The 21318-nt window shown below is 42.9% G+C and overlaps 1 protein-coding gene across 2 annotated transcripts in view; it reads right to left on the reverse strand.

Moving 5' to 3' along the window:
• Window positions 1-13073, reverse strand: part of Vti1b (vesicle transport through interaction with t-SNAREs 1B) — a 15229-nt gene extending 2156 nt beyond the window's left edge. The window contains exons 1-5 of one of the 2 annotated variants that reach the window (XM_032908017.1): window positions 12641-13028; window positions 12029-12111; window positions 6527-6585; window positions 5430-5621; window positions 575-748 (exon numbers count right to left, since the gene is read on the reverse strand). In XM_032908017.1, coding sequence (XP_032763908.1) covers window positions 575-748; window positions 5430-5612 — 357 coding nt within the window. In that variant the 5' untranslated portion in view covers window positions 5613-5621; window positions 6527-6585; window positions 12029-12111; window positions 12641-13028. Of the gene's footprint in view, window positions 1-574; window positions 749-5429; window positions 5622-6526; window positions 6586-12028; window positions 12112-12640 lie in introns of both variants that reach the window. The other variant, XM_032908016.1, reaches the window with a different exon arrangement.
• Window positions 13074-21318: the final 8245 nt, after the last annotated feature.

Below are 21318 nucleotides of genomic sequence, written 5' to 3' on the forward strand. Positions count from 1 at the left end.
TTGGCTTTTGTTGGTTGGTTGTTGGTGGTTGCTGGTCATGATTTCTCAAGAAGTTATGCACAAAGAGTTGAGAAGAAATTAGATATCTTGATGAAGATCAAACTTGCCACAAGAAACAACCCCCCTAATCAGCAGGAAGTAGCCTAACTATAACATCACCCCCTTTCTTTTCTTTTTTCTTTCCTATCTAGTGTTAGGGGGTTGAAAGGGTGGAAAAGGGTAGAAGAAAAACCCACAAAATAGCAAAAGACCAGTTACACCACCTTATTAAGAAAGGATTTCTTAAAATACTGGCTGGCCAACAAGTTCCAAAGATCCAACTATTTCTAATCCTCACCCCCAAACTCTGGGGTTACAAAGCCATGAGCATCTGTATTGATCTTTATTGACAAACCCATCTCCCTTAGCTCTGTACAATTAATTCTAATGGGGAATCTTTCAGCCGAGGAATTTAAAACTTGTGAAAAGGGGAGGCAGGTTGTTATTCCCAGAAGTCAGAACTGCTGTAGTGTCTGGCCTTAGTGTGGTATCTGGGTATGAGGACCCCCCTACTCTACACATTGCCCAGACTTACTCTACTCTTGGTACGTTCCAACTGGTCTCGTTGCTCCCCCAACTCTTCTATTATTTCTGAACCAATTTGATCAGTTTCTGCGGCAATCCGATGAGAACGCTCAATGCTTTGGGTGGCTCGGTTCAGGCTTTCAGTGCCTTGCAGAAGTAATGCTCTTTGAGACTGCAGCCGATTCTGATAGCAGTAAGGAAGAAAAATGTTAGGCTACTTCCGTTATAAATTTATTGTCAGTTATTCCTCGTGGCTTTCTTCTTATGTACAAGGATACAGTAAACCATCATTTCCCTAGCTTTTCCTTTCTGTCTGCAGGGCACTAATTCTAGGGCACTCCTGCTGAGGTCCTATGTGTAAAAGAGTAGTCTGCATATAACATGTACATATCCTCCTAATACATTAAATCATCTTTAGATTACTGATACCCGAGAAAAGGTAAATATTATGTATATTTATTGTTCAAGAGAATCATGGCAAGAACATCAATAGATATTTAGCAAATAAAAACATTTGTAAAGATTTATGGGTATATGGGTACCAGAAGAGTGTATTGGATCCTTCAGAATTGGAATTTTTTGAGACAGGGTCCTACTGTGTAGTCCTGGCTAACCTAGAACTTACTATGTACACCAGCCTGGCTTCAACTCCCAGAGATCCATCTGTCTCTGCCTTCCACGTGCTAGGATGAAAAGCTAGGTGCTACCATGCCTGGATAGATGTAATATTTTAAAAAAACATTTTCAATCCAAAGCTGACTGAAGAGCTGGTCAGCAGTGCTTTTAAAATTGAATCAAAAATTCTAATGAAAAATAAGACCCTGTTCAAGGTCACAGATTAAAGCAGGCAGATTCCACTTCCCATTAAACTTCTGAAAAAATAATGAAAAAGAATTGGAGCATTTCCCCTGTGAACCAGTTAAAATCCATTAACATGTAACTGGCTATTAGCAACTTCAGTCAGCATCCAGACTGAGTGAGAAGGTGGTAGTGTGTGCAAAAATGACCTAATAATGCAATTAGCTTGTACCTTTAAAACTCTCTGCTTAGGATTTATTCATTTTTGTTTTTTAAGGCAGCCTCACTGTAACTGAAGTTGGATTCAAAGTCATGACTGTCCTGGCTCAATGTCCACATGCTGGGACTGTAAATGTGTGCCATCATGCCTGGCTTGCCTTACGCTTCAACTGTGCCACAAGTAAACAAGAGCTTCCAAAACGCTAGAAACTCACTAATTCACTCAGGTTCCTGCTTGGCTGGTGCTGATGGAGACCATAAATAACGTATTCTTTCTCAGCTCAGAAGTCATTAAGAGCTAGAGACATTGGTGCATTCTTAAAAATCTTCCATGGCCACGAGTGGCTCATGCCCAACAGCACCTCAAGTTATCACCATGCTGGTGATCGTTCACAGGGAAGGGAGAGTCTGGACCTCACGCGAGCTTCCCTAGCTTCCCAAGAACTCTTACTCTTTTTTTTTTCCCCCCGGAGCTGGGGACCAAACCCAGGGCCTTGAGCTTGCTAGACAAGCACTCTACCACTGAGCTAAATCCCCAACCAAGAACTCTTTTTTTTAATTTTTTTTTTAAAGAATTATTTATTTATTTTATGTATGTGAGCACACTGTAGCTGTCTTCAGACACACCAGAAGAGGGCACCAGATCTCCATTACAGATGGTTGTGAGCCACCACGTGGTTGCTGGGAATTGAACTCAGGACCTCTGGAAGAGCAGTCAGTGCTCTTAACTGCTGAGCCATCTCTCTAGCCCATGAACTCTTACTCTTCACTGAAATTTTCTCTCTCTAAACACAGCATGACAACAAAAGCAGCCTAGGTCAGGACAGAATGAGTAGTGATGGACAGGGGTTCAGCTCAGAATTTACTACAGAGCAGGTGACAAATGGCAGAAGATCTCATCAGCAATGAGATTCTGAAGTCGAGCACTGAGGAGGCAGAGGCAGAGGCAGGCAGATCTGAGCTCCAGGATAGTCGGGCTACATAGAGAAACCAAAAAAAAAAAAAAAAAAAAAAAAAAAAAAAAAATAGCCTCTTGGGCCGGGTTGGTGGTGCACAAGTTTAATCCCAGCACCCACAGAGAGGCAGAGGCAAAAGGATTTTTGTGAGTTCAAGACTAGTCTGAGCTACAACAGGGAGTTCAAGAACTATATAACTATATACTCTCAAAAATTTTTTCTTAAATTAGATTCTTAGAATGTTTACAGACCAGTAAATAAAGAAACCACCAAGGGTCAAACCCATGTGTGTGGTCCTCGCCTGTAATCTTAACACCTAGGAGGCAGATGTGGGAGGACAGCTCTAGCTATGAGGCCAGGTCCATATAGAGAGGTTCAGTCCAGCAAAAATGGTGCTGATGAGAAGGCTCAGTACCAAGTCTGAAGACCTGAGTTCAGTTATGGGGACTCCTGCATGTGGTCCTTTGACTTCAACACATGTGCTTACGCACATATATATATGCACATACAAAATAAATAATGTAATAAAGGAGGGCTGGAGCAATGGCTCCGTGATTAGCCCTGGTTGTCTTCCAGAGAACCTGGGTTTAATTCCCAGCACCCACACACTGGCTCACAACCATCTGGAACTCCAGGTTCAAGGGGTCAATAGTCTCACCTCGCCTCTGTGAGAACTGCATGCACATGGTGAACATGTAGTCGAACACCTACACACATAAAAATAGGTCTTTGTAAAAACCCACAATTAGCTGAAAGAAAAAAAAAGGTTTCTATACAAAATACACAGAGTTTTAAATGATTAAGCTAAAGAAAGAGCAAGGAAAGGTAACATCCCATAAATCAACCTCCGACAGACATGGGATAATCCTGTGAAGGTATCCGTGTTATCTACACTCACCATGGACTTGGGTGAGGTGCTAAGTGCCTTATGGTTCCACATACTCAGGCTGCTGAGTCAGGAGGCTCGACTGGGCATTTGAGGCCAGTCTTAGCATCACGGTAACAATCCTTTCAAGTTGACTTATTGTGTTTTTAAATTAATAAATTTAAAGCAAATGTTTGGACTTGTCAATCCTCTTTTTTTTTTGAGGGGGAAATTAGCCAAAAAAAAAAAAATTTATGAGTGGTTTTTAAGTCTCCGTTTTAACAAATTCTATTTGCCTTTTCAGCCTTCCTTCACAAGTGTCCTCACAGGTATCCATTTCAAAATTGTTTTGTTTTTCTCCTCAAAAATTGTGTATAAAATTCAGGAACTCAATATAGGGGCCATTGCTAGGGAAGATAATTCGGCTCTGCTCCAGGTTACCTACCAAGTAGGGCTGTGCACACCTCGGGGACTTGAGCAAGTGTCCGTAGGTCAGGCTCTAGGCTGGAGCAAAGCTGAGAGCTCCCTGACCTTGCCTGGATTGGTGGTCTCTGCACAAAGTTCTTCAGTCAGCACTTTGCCAAACAAGGCAACCAGCATCCCATAATGTCTGTGAGCCCGGCAATGAGCGCTTGCCTACGCTGGCACACAAAATGTGCTGGTCTGGCTGCCATCTGAGGAGGAACATTGGTTGCAGCTGCCACGGATTCTGATGTGGGTAGCGACCATTTGCAGCTGCTTTCCATCCAGTCTCTAAGTTGTGAGGACAATCACTGTGAGCGCCAAGCTTCGAGACAGAAGCTGAGCAGCTTGTCCAAGAGGCCTCTGGGGCCTCCAAGGGATGCTTCCAAAGTCCTGTGTGGTAGCACTGACAGAAGCCTCATCTGGAACTTCTTGAACTCCTCACTGTGTGGCATCCCAGGCCTACACCATGATTCTGGGGTTCCCAGCCTCTTACCTTGGCTGCCACCTGTCTCCATGTCAACGTTTTACATTCCTCTCCAAATGATGTGCTTAAACATCAGCAATGCTAAGTCAGCAGAATTTGTTTCTCACACTCTAATGAAAACACACGAAGTGGCACTTAAACTCTACTGCTAGCCCTTCTATAGATGTTAATTTCACAGTGCTGGGTCCCTTTCCATTTCTTTTTTTTTTTGTCTTTTTTTTTTTTTTTTTTTTTTTGGAGCTGGGGACTGAACCCAGGGCCTTGCGCTTCCTAGGCAAGCGCTCTACCACTGAGCTAAATCCCCAACCCCCTCCCTTTCCATTTCTTTTACAAATTCTGTCAATTTTGTTCTTTGTGGACTATAATCCAAAAGCACACTAAATTTAACCTTCGGGAGTTTTTACTTTATTCCTTCTCTGATGGTTTCAAGATATGGGTTCTTGAAGTAAAATATTATGTCAGAGTCATTTGTTTAGAAGCATTCTAGCTGACTTTACAAGACTAGGTGTCTGAATGGCCCTACTGAGAAGTACTCTGTGTTTCTCCACCAGTTTTAGGGCCTTCTTGATATTAAGTTAACAGAAAGCTTGGATTAATGTTGTAAAATACTGTGATTAATTAAAAACCTAACTGACCCACAGCTGCTCGGGAATCGTGATGAGGTAATTACTTGAGAAACCAGACTCTATCTCAAAAACAAAACAAAAACTTAAAATCTAACTGAATGTTGGGAGTATACCCAAGAAAATGATTCTAATTTATATGAAAAAAGAAAAGTTCAAGAAGAAAGGAAATTAGATCAAGAAGTCAAAATAAAAGTCTAGCTTGGAACAGTTTCTAGGTTTGGTAGAAACAAAGTACTGTTCTGTCTGTCTATCTGTCTGTCTTTCTAAGCTCACAAAGAAGTCTAGGCAGATTGGAGTTAAAAAGAGCAGCAACCAGAGGGTAGAACAGTGACTAGATGCAGGAAAGAGGTCAGGGGTAAGAAAACAAAAACCTGAGACTCAGTATACATTGATAACATAAACTGTCTAGTTCTTGTACCACAGGCCCTTAAGGAGGAGTAACTAACACTTACCAAATGCTCATTCTCTAAGGTATATGTGCCAAACTTCAGGTCTCCTCGGCCTCCAGGTGTGGCTGTCAAAGGTGTACTTCTCACCTCACGGTGGAGTTTAGCAAGGTCCTTCCGGTAATTTCGAAGCTTAGACATCATGGGGTTACGAAAAGTCAGGGGTGCATATCGTAGTTCTTCCTCCATCTCTGCCAACTGGAAAGGCAGAAAGGGGTAAGTAGACAGCCTGGTTGTCCCCTAACCTGGACAAAGGAATCCAAAAGAACAAGTATATTTTTGTGGCAGATCCACCTTAAGTGCCTGAAATAATGTTCTAGCAGACATTCATTCAAGTGAGCATGTGGCAGGATGGAGAGACAGTATTGTGCTTGCCCTGCAAATATGAGGACCTAAATTGGATGTCCAGAACCGTGTAAATAACACTGGGGATGGTAGCATGCAGTGAGGAAATCTGTGGAACTCGAAGGAGATCACATGCATGTGCAGCCACATATACACATGTACTTTCACAAGTGAAATGTGGTAATGTGCCTACCTACCAATACTAAGCATGCATAAAGACCTAGGCTCTATACCTAACAATGCAAATAAGTATGCACATACACGTATGCATGCCCTGTGAATTATTCATCTTCTGTGCTACTAAGTTTAACAAAGGTCAGTAATCGATCTCAATGGGCAGCTTCAGGAAAGGTATGAGAATGCCCCTACTACTCATATTAGGAATGTGTCAGCAAAGGCTTGTACTTCAGAAATCTAAAAAACTACCTATTTGTGTTTCTTAAGCCCACTCAACACCCACACCCACCAGTTAGCCTCATTTAATAAGTGCAATGGTTAGTGGTATGCATTCACCATCACTTCCTGTGATGTGACCAACTGCTTCAAGTTTCTACTGCTTTCACTTCTCTACCACATGAACTCTTCCCTGAGTGGCTTTCGTCAGAGTATTTTATCACAATAACAAAAGAGAACCTAAGAGTTAGAAACAGTCAAAATCAAGACCAGAAGACAGGGAAAGGTTACCTGTTATGAAGTCAGTATTTCTAGAAAAGATCAAAACCAAATACAAGAAACAAGTACTTGCTCCCTGTCCTCACCGTTTCATTTGCTTCCTGCTGCTTTTCATCAAAGTCTCTGACCAGCTTCTTCTTCTCCTCTAGAAAAGACAGTGCATTTCAAACACTTATTACTGCTTCTGTAATTTGTAGAGGCATTCCCTTTGATTAGAACAACCTTCCCATTCTTCCTGGGTGGGGTATAACACTTAACTACCCCTAGAAGCCTAACTATGTTTGGAGACTTGCTTTCACTGTGCCTGAAGGGTGCCTACCGTGTTGGCATTTAGTATCCAGGGAAATACTCCTGCGGAGGACAAAGCCAAGCATAACAATTATTTGGTTCTAAAGCCAACAACATTCCTACTAAAGGTTTAAACTAACAATCATTCTTAACCTTCTCCTCCCTAACCTAATGGAGGGCAGGCACTCATCAATATGAATCAACACTATTTTCTACAGTGAATCCATAACCACCACTGTTAGGCACATCAAGCTCAACCTTGACTCCACCATGACTGCTCACTGGTGTGATACACCTCTCTCCTCTATGGTGGCAGGGATAATGACTTACCCACGAGACTCGTTTTTCTTTCAGTCCTTCCCTGTCATCTAAACTGCTGCACTTGTCTGTCTGTCTGTTTAAGCAGGCTCTCACTGTGTTGGCCAGGCTGCCTTCAAATCCTCCTGCCTTAATCTCACAAATGCTAGAATTATAGTAAGTACAACCATTCCTGGCTGGTTTTGTCTTTAATAGAAATTACTTATCTTCCCTTTTAGCAGGATAGTAAGAGAAAAAGCTTCAGTTTCAAAGCAATAATATCAAGACAAATATTTCATCTTTACTATGTTTCTTTTGATCATTTATAATATGAAGATTTTCCACTTAAAATATAATTTCCTTTAAAGCTAACTGCATCAGACACATATATTTTACAAGAATACACTGATAAAGGGAGAATTTTTGAGAGGAAAAATGGCACCTGACATAGTAAAAATGACTAAGGAATGTGGAATGCTGTCTGTCACCTGGTAAACCTTTGTGGAGGGAAGAGCCCTGGTTGGTCAGGGGATTTGGTTCAGACACCACTGCTGAACCTCCCTTGATAGAAAAGCATGGGTACTTTTCATTTCTCTGGCTATAACACAAAGCAGGTCATTCCTTCATATCTGACAAGCAGCCATCAGCTTTATTTGTGAAAAATTTGAATCTGTAAAGATGCATGCCTTCCCTGGGTGTGGTTAAAAGCTTGCACCTTTAATTCTACGCAGAGGTGGGCGGATCCTTGAGTTTGAGGCCAGCCTGGTCTACTGAGTTCTAGGATAGCAAGAGCTACATAGTGAGACCCTGTCTCAAAAACAAACAAAATATTCACCTGAATGATCTACATGCATGTGAAAATCTACACATAACTTACTTACTGCAAAGTTACCACTGCTTACAATATTTTTTAACTCATTTTTTCCTCTTTTGAGATGGGGTCTCATGTAGCTCAAAACTCACCACTTAACTTGGTAGCCAAGGATGACCCAGAACTTCTGAGCCTCTTACCACCACCTTCCAACTCACTAATTACTATGTCCGCCCAGTTGTCTGAGACTCCCTGGACATACACGAGGCACTCCCTGCAAATGACTCTTCATACTACTTCCTACACGACACAAAATAAACAACAAAACAAACAAGAACCAAGGTCCCATTAATTAAAAAAAAAAAAAAAAAAAAGGACAAGTTTAGCAAAGGGTGCACACATATGCTATCTGTGAGGTAACTGAGATGGACAGCAAACATCTGTGACTGTCCCTGAGGGGCTGGGCTCTTAGTCACCAAGAATGGAAAAGCGCCATGTGCAGTCAAGAATGGCTACTCTCCCGAGAGCTGAGTGTCACTACTCCTACAATGGAGCGTATCTCCAAACTCAGGTACACCCTCTTCCTGGCCTAAACTAGGAAGTGTGCAGCAGTACTGTATACACGCCTGCATCCCTTTTCCTACCTCAGATTTTTCTACAACAGTGTCATTCTTTATCTTCCATTGTTAACTGATCTGAAAAGCTACACTTAAAGAGGTGGATTCTAGAACAATTCAAGAAAAGCAATTCAAGTGAAAGCAGTGGGGGGTGGGAGGGAGCAGTTTGTTTTCACCAACTTTCCTGTGTCGCAGTTATTTATTACCTTTCAAAATAGAACTTCACCTTTGAGCTCCTTTATGGAGTCCTACATTTAAAACAAAGGAAAAGCCTAAGAAACCATTCCTTCTGCTGAAGAACCTAGAGAGGGCTCTTTCCAGTCTTGGCTCCAACACAACCAAAAAAAAAGAAAAAAAGAAAGAAAAGAAGAAGAAACAAGGCTGTAGCCATGTGCAGGCAACATACTGTATGAACTGCACTTGGTTCATGCCCAAGGACAAAGCCATTAAGAAGTTCCAAACAGGGCTGGAGAGATGGCTCAGTGGTTAAGAGCACTGACTGCTCTTCCAGAGGTCCTGAGTTCAATTCCCAGCAACCACATGCTGGCTCACAACCATCTTTAATGGGGTCTGTGTCTGGTGTGTCTTAAGTCAGCAACAGTGTACCCACATACATGAAATAAATCAATCTAAAAAAAAAAAGTCCCAAACATCATAAAGGCTACTACCACTGGAGACATTTTCAAAGCAAGTGTATTGATCCTTATGTGCGTCCCAAAAGCGCTATGCCAAGCTGCAATACCCAGGCATTGGTGAGACGCATAGCAAGATAGTCAGGAATCAGTCTTGTGAGGCTGGAAGGACCTAACACCCCCACCATGATATAGACCAGCTGTTGCTGCCCTCTGCCAAAGCCCGCAAGGACAGAAAAACATCTAGAAAAATAGATGTTAGGAAAGCAAATATTCAGAAATAAAAAGAGGCTTGTCTCTACTAAACCGAGGGGTCACTAGCTGTTTCTTTAATGCTTCAGTCTCACACACCAATCAACATTAGAGCTGCGAGACTTCTCAGAAATTATCAACTTTGTTTTATAGCTGTAGAAACTAGAATGTAAGAGACTGGAGAGATAGCTTAGAGGTTAAGAGCATTGACTGCTCTTCTAGAGGACCTGAGTTCAATTCCCAGCAACCACATGGTGGCTCACAACCATCTGTAATGGGATCTGATGCCCTCTTCTAGTGTATCTGAAAATAGCTACAGGGTACTCATATACATAAAATAAATAAATAAATCTAAAAAAGAAGAAGAAGAAGAAGAAGAAGAAGAAGAAGAAGAAGAAGAAGAAGAAGAAGAAGAAGAAGAAGAAGAAGAAGAAGAAGAAGAAGAAGAAGAAGAAGAAGAAGAAACAACTAACCTGGACAGGTGCCTTCCCTAAGGCCATAGGAGCTCAAATTAATGTACCATTAAGGTTGGCGCCCTCTTCTTATGGAATATTAACTCATCAGACAGTGAGAAAACTTCAGTTTCACCAAGAGCTTTAAAACACAAGGTTCAATTGCTTTAGCACCCTATTGTGGCATTTCTGTAGACTCACAGTGTACTCATGTCATCTGAAGACAAACAACAAAAACACAGCTCTCTCAACCTGTTTCCTTTGTAAGTGCAATGCAGTAATGCTGACTAGAGAGGGCACTTTGCAAGCACCAGACACTGTGAACTTTCAAATATTAGGAACTACCATTGATTCTCAAAGCAAATCCATAGACCTGGAACAAAACACAGTTCACCAGAGAATACAGGGTGGAAGTAATTGAAATTCTGTAACCTGTGAGAGATTAGTGTTTACCAGCCTGACTTGCATGGCGCTTCACGTTTCCTTCCTAGCTCTAAAAACACAGCGTCTCAGGGCTGGCTGGCTGACTTACCAGGTAAATTGCCGCAGACTGATGACCTAGAGCCATGCAATGGAACAAGAAAGCATAAGCTGTCCTCCTCTAAGCTCCACACACACACAACAACAACAACAAAACTGAGGTCTCAGGCATCCATACTGGACTTCACGCAAACTAAAATGGAAAACTATCAATAACCTTATCACAAGGACACATGTCTACAGGTACCACAAAACCAAAACTTAAAACAATAACCATAAGCACTTAACATATTAATCAGATGACAAAATTCTATCACTTCTGAGGCTTTTGAGAAATCTCTTCAGAAGATGCAACGTCAAGATAAGAGATTCCAGATGTAGGTGATGAAGACTATAAAAGTCTAATGATTTCCATACATGGTAAGACTGTTACTGCCACAAACCTCCTAAATTAGGACAAACTGTGGCAGCGATCCCTCAAGGGCCACAAGAATACAGACTATACCTTGAGGAAATAAGTCTCTCTTTCACTTTGGGTGTTTTAACCAGTGTACACATCAATTTGAAGAGTAATGAATGTGAATAAAAGGGAGAGAACTAAATTATTCTGCTTCAATACCCAGCTATTTTCTTCTAAGAACGCATAGTACCTTTAGCAACCAAAAATGGTTTTTACAGTAATTTAACAAATACAATATGTAGTATATTTTTTTTGAAACAGGGTCTCACTGTATACTCTAGGCTGGCCTTGAACTCACTGAGATTTCCTGCCTCTGCCTCTTAAGTGCTAGGACTAAAGGCATGCACCACCACCCCAGACATATCTAGCAAATATTTATCAGATACCTAGGATGTGCTGGGTACTGTTCCTGGGAGTTTAGGTCATATGCTAAACAAGCAAACAAAAATACTATTTCATTTCCAGTTTACTGGCTCTCACTTGGGAGGCAGAGGCAGGAGGATCTCTGAGTTTGAGGCCAGCCTGGTATACACAAGAGAAACCTTGTCTTGGAAAACAAACACAAACCCAAAAGCAAAAACAAACAAATGAAAAGGGCATCCTAAGAATAACTGTATAGAGAGCTAATATTTCTAAATAAAATAGCAAACATATTAATAATAGCTGGTAGCTCTTACTATTGTCAGACTAATTTTAAAGAGCTTTACATATTTCATTTACTCTCCACAAAAACCCCATTCAGTTAGATGCTATGTTTTACTTTATAGTGGAAACTAGTTTGGTTAAAATAACTTGCAAGATCACATAACTAATAAAAGGTATATGTAACTTCTGGCTCTAGAATCTCTCTCTTTTTAAATAGAGTCTCAAGATGTAAAATCTAGCTGGTCTGGAAATCTCTGTGTTGCTGTGTACACCAGGCTGGCCTTGATCTCACAGAGATTCTCCTATTTGTACCTCCCAAGTGCTGGGATTAAAAGTGTTCACTACTGTCAATCTCTTAATTTTTACTGTATTTACTAGATTAATAAATTCTTCATAATGTTTTTGATGGCAGAAAAATATTTTGTCATGCTTGGTACAGAATACACTGTTATCTCTAATCTACAGGTAGGCATTCTCATCTACAGCTCAAACGAGTTTGCGCCTCTTATTTAAGTTCATTCACTCAACTGATCACGTGAGAAAACACGGACCCTCTTCAATCTTTCTTCCTACTCACATCCACCAATCTCATAAATCTCTGCCTCGGAACCACCTGTTAGATTTAATGCTCACTCTCCAGATTCCCATGCTTACCTAGTCAACTGTCACGGAAGCTCCTAACACAGTCTCTTATAGCCATTCTCACATCCTCTATCCAGCTATCCGCCGCCTTGCTTCTAAAATGAAATCCACATTACTCAGCTGCTTATGTTCCTTACTGATTTACCCTATTACGTCAAAAATCTTAATGTGAGACATTCAGGTTCCTCTTTAATGTGGCTGTTTTACTCCCCTCACCTCCCACCACTGTCTTACCTATAAGCTTTACAACTATTTTTAAATTTTCATTGCCTACCAACCAAATTCCTACATCCCCAACCCCAAATTAAGTTGTTTTTTTTTTTTTTTTTAATAAAAAAGTCGTCTTAACGAAACACAGGACCGTAGATTTAAGAACGCCCTATGCTGCTGGGAGAGGAGGAGAACTAAGAATTTGGGGGCTAGGACGTGGGAGGCTCGCTAGGAGACGACATCCTAATGTCGAGCCCATTGCACGCCCCATGTCACAAGAGACTGCAGACCCTGGGCGCCCGGGGCTGGACAGCAGCAGGGGGCGTGCCCGAGTGGGAAGCCGTGAGCCCGGGATCGCGTTTGGGATCCCGCACCCTGCGGAGTTCTACCGGTCTGGTCCCGCCCCCGCCTCACCGGTCCCCGCGGTCCCCAGCAGCCGCTCCGGCACCCCTTGTAGATCTTCAAGGAGGCCGCGGAAGATCTCGTGCAGCTTCTCGAAATGCTCGGAGGAGGCGGCGGAAGTGGCCATAGTGCAGGTTGCTCGTGAGCTGCGGCCACTGAGACTCCGGGCGCTGGGCCCACTCCCACCTCAGCAATCAGCTACCCGGCCCCAAAGCCATCACCGCTGCCGCACCTCGGCCTCCCGGAATCAGGCGTTTCCGGGGTCCTCCGAGCCGGACGCCCTCCCCCCTGTTGTCACTGTGCGAGCGCCAAAGCCTGACAGAAAGCGGGGCGGGGACGACACCCGGCTACTATAGGGGCGCGGCCTGGCGCCAAGGCGAGCTGCTGTCTCCAACCTGGAGACAGGCAGTGGGCACAGGGGAGGTACCAAAGCGAAGAGCCCAAGGGAGCCCGCGGGACGGGCGCTTCGGACGCCTCATTCGGGCCCGCCGGTCCTGCAGTGCATGCTGGGGGTTGTAGTTAAGTGAGGAAGGGCGGCTGTGCAGGGAGGGCCTGGCGTGCCAGCCCTGTTGCGCAGCGACTGGATAGCACAAGTGCCTAGCTGTCATTGCACTTCATTCTGCCACCTGACTTCAGTTCAGTCTCAGCCCTAGATAGATAGAAGAGCAGAGGCTTGCCCTGCTCTTCTCGGATGGTAAAGCTCTATAACTGGGGAGATTAAGTGGCCAGGGTCACATGCTTTCAGAACAGGAAAATGAGCACTGTGCTCCCAGAATACACAAAGCTTTTAGGGGCTGAGCCAGTCCAGTCCATTAGGCTGCGCCGAGTTCTCATTCACAACAGGTTAAGAATAGCCATTTTGATAAGTTAAGTTAAATATTGATCAAAATAACTTTGCCTTTGCCCTTGAGTAATGTATGATTTGGTGTGGAAAACAGACCCGTCTTATCATGTCTTATCTGCCCTTACATAAAACATATTAACAGTTATGAAGTCTTCTCTGTTCTTTCATAGGTATAAATTCCTATGTATACTGTTGGCAGGGTTTACACAAAGAGCCTACTCTCAAAAGTTTGCGTGGGAGCTCAGTATTTATACATGGGAATACACACACACACACACACACACACACACACACATATGGCTGAGGATGTAGCTGAGGGTACACTTATCTAACATAAGCAAATCCTGTAATCCATCTTCCAAGGTATATGGTAAAGTGGGTTACTGGTGATTTTTGTCTTTGAGGCCCTAGGTTTACAAGCTTGAATCCATTGACCATTAAATTCAATGAAAAAAATTGTAAAATGCATTGTGCAAAGATAAAGTCTGATGTTGTTAGCAGTGGTGCAAACTCTTATATTTTTCTCATAAAATTAAAAGATAGGCCAAGAGTGGTGTTGCTTGATTTTAATCCCAGCACTTGGCAGAGGCAGATGGATCACTGAGTTCAAGGCCAGCCTGGTCTACAAAGCACTTTCAGGACAGCCAGGGCCACACAGAGAAACCCTACCTCAAAAGCAAAATATAAAATTAACAGGGCCAAGTGCCCTGCCTGTGGAGCCCAGAAGAGGGCGTTGGATCTTCTGGAGCTGGAGTTGAAGAAGAGCTGCCTGGCGTGCTCTGTAAAAGTTGTATGTGATCCCTAAGAACTGTGAATCTCTTCAGCCTCCAAGTCTTATATTTCTCTGTAAACTTGGTGGAGGCATATAAGTAGGAAATGCTTTGATGGTTGGTCTGATGGTCACAACCCAACTTAATGGCATGTGTGCGTGTTGTAGGTGCACTGTAATGATTCTGGGACACGTGCCCCCAATAGAATGGGAAACAGCTGCAGAACTAGAAGTGGTTTTTGTTTTTTTTAAAACTACAATCGGACTTTCCTTTCTTACAGTTATAATCTGGAACTAAAAACATGGTAATTGAAAAGAACCTTTATTTTCATTAACAAGTGAATAAAAAATTAAGCTAAAAATATTAATTCAATTAATCACTGCAATTGTCAAGTTTTCCAATATCCCCATAAACTAATTTTAAGATACAGTTTATTGGTCAGAACAACCCCCTATAAATGATTAATTACAAATATTAGAAATTAAAGATATGGTCCTGTCAGTCCTATATATTCAAGCTTAAAATGTAGTTGTCAGCCCAAGGCAATGGCAAACTCCCACAGAAGAGCATCCTCCAAACGAGTGCCTGGAACACGAGGGCTTCCCGATACCTTTGCCTGTACTGCTTTTGACAAAAGCTCTCCAAATAAAGCAGCGTTTTAGTGAATTGACGCTATCTCCACTCTCTTTGGCAGTGCTGGGATCAAACCCAGGGCCTCACACATTCCAGGAGAGCATGTACCCAAATCTCAAAATTGATTTTTTTTTTTTTACAAAATTATTTATATAATGTATCTGTCCCGCATTCCTGCAGTGCCTGTGGAGGTAACTGAGGCTGTCACATCCTTTAGAGCATGTATAGCTGAGGTTACAGATGCTTGTGAGTTACCATGTGGGTCCTAGTAATGGAATAGGGTCCTCTGGAACAGCAGCCAACAGTAAGCCATCCCATGGCTCCACACACACTCCTGACAAGGACATCTTGTTACGCTAATGTAAGAAAATGCTCTGAAAGATACTGAACTGACTATAATTACCAATCCTTAGGATAACATTTCTCAATAGAGACTTGGTTTCCCTTGAGTGCTTTGGACGTTTTCTTGCCACCGACTGGTGATTAAGATGGTGTGGCTTTGTGAAGCTGTCTATCACTGCCTTTCAGTTATGGTTTTAGATCCTTAGCTGACCCCTTCATTGCCATGTGTCCCCTCCCAGGGTTTTTCTTCTTTTATACTTCCTCCCCTCTGCATCTGTGCTCCAGTGATGGATTACCACACAGACAGTGTCTCCTTCACTTTGCAACCTTACTCAAAGGCTCCACCATGGTCCTCCTCTCTGATCATTTGTCTACACTACAGTCTGATTAAGGACTTTCCTTTTGGGGCCACTGTGAATTTTCTGGAAACCGAACTGCATGAATACACAAGATACACAAAATCAACACAATGACATGAGAAGGCCTTTCTTTTTCTAGTTTCCTAAGAGAAACTAAGGCACAAAAAGGAGACCTCCATGGGTCTGGCGCCAGTAACTCTCATTGTTCCTTTCATTACCTCCTTACTAGGCTGAGAAACAGTAGGAAGATGACAGTTTGGCTTTATTTTTATTTCTGTTCTTCAAATTTCACAAACTTCTTAGAGAAGGAAGCTCTTCTGTGGTCTGGGTATAGAAAAGTGTTTTGGTATCAAAAGCTTCAAACTGCCAGATTTAGTGAAAACTTTTGTTAAGTATCCAGACGTTGGGACCACAAAGACCTGCTCTTGGGCCAGGTCACTGGACTCCTGAGGTTCACCTGAGGTTCCAATGGAGCACAAGGAAAGGATGGTTGGCTGGGAAGAGCTCCATCTAATCCACGTTGCCACGCACCAGCCTTTATATCGCTTCCTGCTCCTGGTTAGGAGTAGCTTCCAAAGGAAAATGGGATCTGTGTGGGTCATAGGAAGGTCCTCTGTCTCAGTCCATGATACTACTAGAAACGCTGGCAGGAGCAGGAACAGAATAAGTCAGGACAAACTCAAGGGGTTTAGAGGAACCTGGCAGTATACTGGGATTTAACTGGATGCCAAGCAGGCGAGGCTTGAAGTTCTGCGTTCTTCATGTTCAAGGTCTTGGCCACTGTGAAGGACAATCATCAGCTCTTCCAATCTTCTTTTGAGCCAAACCGCTACTACTTACCAATCCACAGGGAGGCCCAGCAGGTCACAGCTGACATCCCATAGCCGCCTGGCTATTGTCTCATTGCCAGCTTGGCTAGAGACCCATGCTAACTGGCAGTCACTGGAAGGAAAGCAGAGAAACTTGAAACACAGGGTCAAGAATGGAATTTTCTCTTTGCCTAATATAAAGAAGCTAGAAAAGCAGTCTAGAGCTCATAAGTCCCCCAGGTACTTTACAGGGTCAACGCTATCCTATTTCTTCACTCATTGATCCTTTTCTTTGTTTGTATCTCTCTATGTAGCCAAGGCTGGCTTGGAACACTTGCTCTGTTGGCCCAGCCTGGCTTCAACCTCATGATCCTTTTCTTCAACTCCCTCCCCTCAAATGCTGGGGTTATAGGCACCACAGCCAGACTATTCTCCAGTCTTTTCCTCAAGAAAATACTTCTATCTTCTCACTCTACTATCTCTGATCAGAATGCTCTGCCGTTATATAATGTGGTCTATGTATATGCTTAACTATATCAGTGCCTCCCAGACACCTGGCCAGATCCATTTTCGTCAAATAAGATCAACGGTCTACCCTTTAAGACCTTGGACAGTGTCCTCAGGCTAAGGTCCTGCTGTTCACATTGGCTGCAGAGGATATTGCTGTGGTGGAACTTTTTCATAATGAATGAAGATGACAAGGGACCAATCACTGTGAGAGTAGGCAGGACTTCCAGAGAGGAAAAGCAGGAAAAGGAATGGCCCTTTAGGATGGTGGGAACAAGGGAGGCAGACAGAATATAGGAAGCTGGAGGCTGTTGGTCTGAGTGGCTACTTGACCACCAGGATCCACCACTTAAGGATTTATAACATAGATTAGTTTACAAGATTAGGATGCTAGGTTCGGTGCCCAGCCATTCTATTAGCTGTTGATTCTAAACTAAGATTGTGTGGTGTTCTCCTTCATGTGGTGACTCAGCTGGGTTCCGGAGAAAAGTATGGCATTGATGTGCAAAAGTGCACCCCAGCCAGTCATGAGAATTTGGAAGCATGGGGCATGTGTGGCAACAGCCAGCCATGGGAACTCAAGTCAGCTGGGAGGAGAGAGCGATTTCGGAGCTCTGAGTCAGAGTCTGCCAGGCTGAGAACAGGCCAGCCTGTCTGCTGGTGCCTAGCCAGCGATAGCATGGGATTTTTTTAAAATATATTTCACACTACACACTGTTACATGAGTGAAGAAGCTTGGGGAGATAGCCAGTGGTTGAATACTGACTTCCTGGCTCACATGAAGCCCTGGCACATGGGGACACTGAGAGAGAAGGCAAGGAAGAGCAAAAAGCTTAAAAGTGAGAATGAGGGGAAACCACTTTTATAATCCCAAACCCACTCGTAATAACGGCAATAATGTTCCATGGGCTTTCCATTCTCAACACCGTTGTGTTGGGGACACATTCAAGCCACAGAAAGGTATTCTTCTATGCCTTCTCTACATTGCCATAACTCTGCAGGACAGGCATCCAAACTCTGTGCCACCTAGAAAATTCTTTCAAGGACAGTTCTTTTATTCATTTTATATTCTCTGCATCTAGTAACATTTTGTGTATGCATGTGTGTGTATACATCAGTCATGTATACATTCTTGTTCACGTGTGTACATGTGCATATGTGCATTCATGTATAAGGAAGGCAGAGGTTGACGTCATGTGTCTTCCTCAATTACTTTCTACTTTATTTTTAGGACAGGGTCTCTCACTGAACCAGAGGTCACCAATTCAGCTAGACTGGCTGACCAGCAAGCCTCAAAGATCTTCCTGTCTCTGCCTCCCCAGTACTGGGATTACAAGTGTGTACCACTACACTTTTCTGTGGATGCTAGAGAGTGAACTGCGGTCCAAATATCAGATGTGATAACTATGTGAGAATCATTTCATCCCATGATCTTGCAAGAAATGCTGGTGGGAACGTGAGCAAAGTAACTCTGGACAAACCCAGAGCGCTCGCCACCTCGAGTACATACTCATCTGGGATTGTCCTTATCCTGTGTCCCTGTGCTCTGGGGCAGTGGCTCTCACACAGTGGTGTCCCTCCCCAGGAGACGTGGCGACGTCTCACTACAGTTGTGGCTGTCAAAGTGGACGGAGGTATACCAGTATCTAGTAGGGAGAAGGTAGGACTGCCAAAGATCTTCCTGTGCACACGGCAGCCTCCCACAAGAAAGGTCTCCTCCGAGGACTGTTGACCTCCCAACAATACCAACTTTGCCTTCATTCCTATAGTCACAGGAGGCTCAAAAGCTTTAGCAAGTGAGACTTCCTGCCCTGCATAAATATAATCAGAAATCCTCTCAGCGCTCATGGCCGGCCACAGGTGAGGGAGGCATTTGGGTTGCTCTGCAGGACCTAGCCACTCCTCTCTGAACTACATTAAAAAACTAACGTCAATGGACCTTAGCCCTCAGTGTAATAAAATGGTGAGAAGAAAGGAAAGCACGGTAGTACGTCCTTGTGGCCTCGTCAGGCAATGGATCCCTGGATACGACACCAACAAAAATGATAAACTGGACTTCATCAACATTAAAATTGGATCCTTGAGTTAGGGATGGAGCTCAGTGGTGGAAGCTCTGGGTTCAGTCCCAGCAGCACACGAACGCACATGCACTCATGCACATGCATGCACTCCATAAACATATTTGAGCTTTAAAGGAAACCATTAATAAAAGGTGAAATGATAATTCACAGAATATGAAAATTTATTTGAAAATCATATATCTGGACTGATATCTAGACTATAAAGAACACTGAACAATAAAAAAGACAAAACCTAATTTTAAAATTGGCAGAAGAGTTGAAAAGACAATTCTCCAATAAAGATGCACAAATGAAAAAAAGCACACAAAACGCTCAACAACATTAGCAGGAAAATGAAAAGGACAAGCTGCTACTTCATATATACCAGGATGGCTAAAACTAGAAGGAGCGAAAGGTGTTGTCTGTGACTGTGGAGAAACCAATGCCTTCCTTCATACACTGCTAATGGGAATGAAAATGGTTCATACAGCCATTTGGAAAAGCCTGGTAGTTCCTCTCCAGTTAAACACAAAGCTGCCCCATGGCTCCGAAACCCCTCTATGGATCATTAAGGGATGCCCATACAAGAATCCCTATGCAAGTCAAGTGTGTCAGTGTATGTCTCTAATCCAAGTAGTCAAGAGGCAAAGGCAGGAAGATCATAACTTCAAGGCCTGCCTGGGTTACTTTGTAAATTCAAGGCCAGCTGAGATACAGCGTGAAAACTTATCTCAAAAACAAACACACATGAAAAAACAAAAACACCACAGCTAGACATTAGAGCTCACACCTATCATCCCAGCACTTGGGAGGCTGAGACAGGATACCTGCCCCAGATGCCAGGCCAGCCTTGTTTGAAACACCAAAATGAAAGCAAAACAATAATAAAGTAAAAATTATATGAATGTTTATAATGTATATAATGTTTATAATTTAAGTAGCCAGAAAGTAGAATATCATGTTCATTTATGCATGGTATATAATGATATGAACATACAATGAAATATTGTTTGTAATTAAATAGTGAAATATGCTTTCACATGGATGAAACTTGAAAATATTAAGGTAAGTGAAAGAAACCACAAGAGGTTCTAGCTATGATTCCACTTATATGAATGTCAAGACGAGGCAAATCCTTAGAGACAGAAAGTAGATTAGTAGGAACAGGCAGAGGGATCAGCCACTAAAATAGGAAAGGCCTCTCTCAGGACAGGCTTCGACACTCATCTCCAGATACCGAGCTACATGACTGCCACTAGACCTTCAAAATGAAGTGAAAATTAATATTCACAGCATGAGAAAGGTTCCTTCAGAGTCACACATCTGAGCATATGGGAATTAGAAGCAAGAGGATTAGAAGTTCAAGGCAAGCCTCAGCTAGAGACTGAGCTTGAAACCAGCATGAGACCCTGTCTCAAAAAAAAGAAAAGAAAAGAAAAGATGAGGCCAATGTGGTGGTGCACACCTTTAATCCTAGCACCCCGGGAGGCAGAAGCAGGTGGATCTCTGTTTGAGGTCAACTTGCTATACAGAGTAAGTTCTAGGACAGCAAAGGCCTAGTAAAATAAATATTTTGACTCAAAAAATAAAAAATAAAAATAAGTAAATAAATAAAATACAACCATTCCAACACAGTTATGTATCTAGTGCACACTGCTTTTATACTTTACATAGTTCTTGAGGGCCAGATCTTTATTTCCATCTATCTGCTATACAATGCTACTTGTATGCATGCAGACATCACATACTAGACACATATAGTCTCAGGGAGACAGCTGTCACTTCAACTGAATATCCATTTAACTTTAATTGGGGGTGGGGACAGCAAACTTACTCTCCCAATCAACCCTTTGAAGAGTGGATGGGAAACAATGGAACTAAGATTCAAGACAGTTGGTGTCCCACACTCTCAAAACAGTTCCCATTGCGGTAGGCCAGCCCTCTGATTGGCCACTGACATGCCCAGCCTGTGTTAATCTTGGAGTACACTACACTTCCTTGTTAGCCAGACTCCATGTTCACTGCTTTGGAATTCAGGTCCGTAAGTTGCATGTATTCTTTCCCCATTCTGCATCTCCTTTCACGTTCTCGTCAACCTCCTGGTCCTCAGACGTGAAACTGGGTTACCAGATCCTCTTTCAGCCCCACACTCAACTAGGCATCAGCTAAAAAGTCAGGCCGGCCTCTCTCGAGAAGCTGCCTTTTCATTCCAGCTGCCATTGCTTGAACCAGGAACTCTGTATCTTACCGGGTTACTTATTCAATCATTTAAATAAAATAAAAAAGCTTCTTTCTTTTTTCTCCCGAAGCAGAGATCAGAGTCTATCTTTCTGCTGCTCCCCCACCAGTCTGGCGTTATTCATCTG

This window comes from Rattus rattus, chromosome 7, assembly GCF_011064425.1.
Source record: "Rattus rattus isolate New Zealand chromosome 7, Rrattus_CSIRO_v1, whole genome shotgun sequence".
Classification (NCBI taxonomy): domain Eukaryota; kingdom Metazoa; phylum Chordata; class Mammalia; order Rodentia; family Muridae; genus Rattus; species Rattus rattus.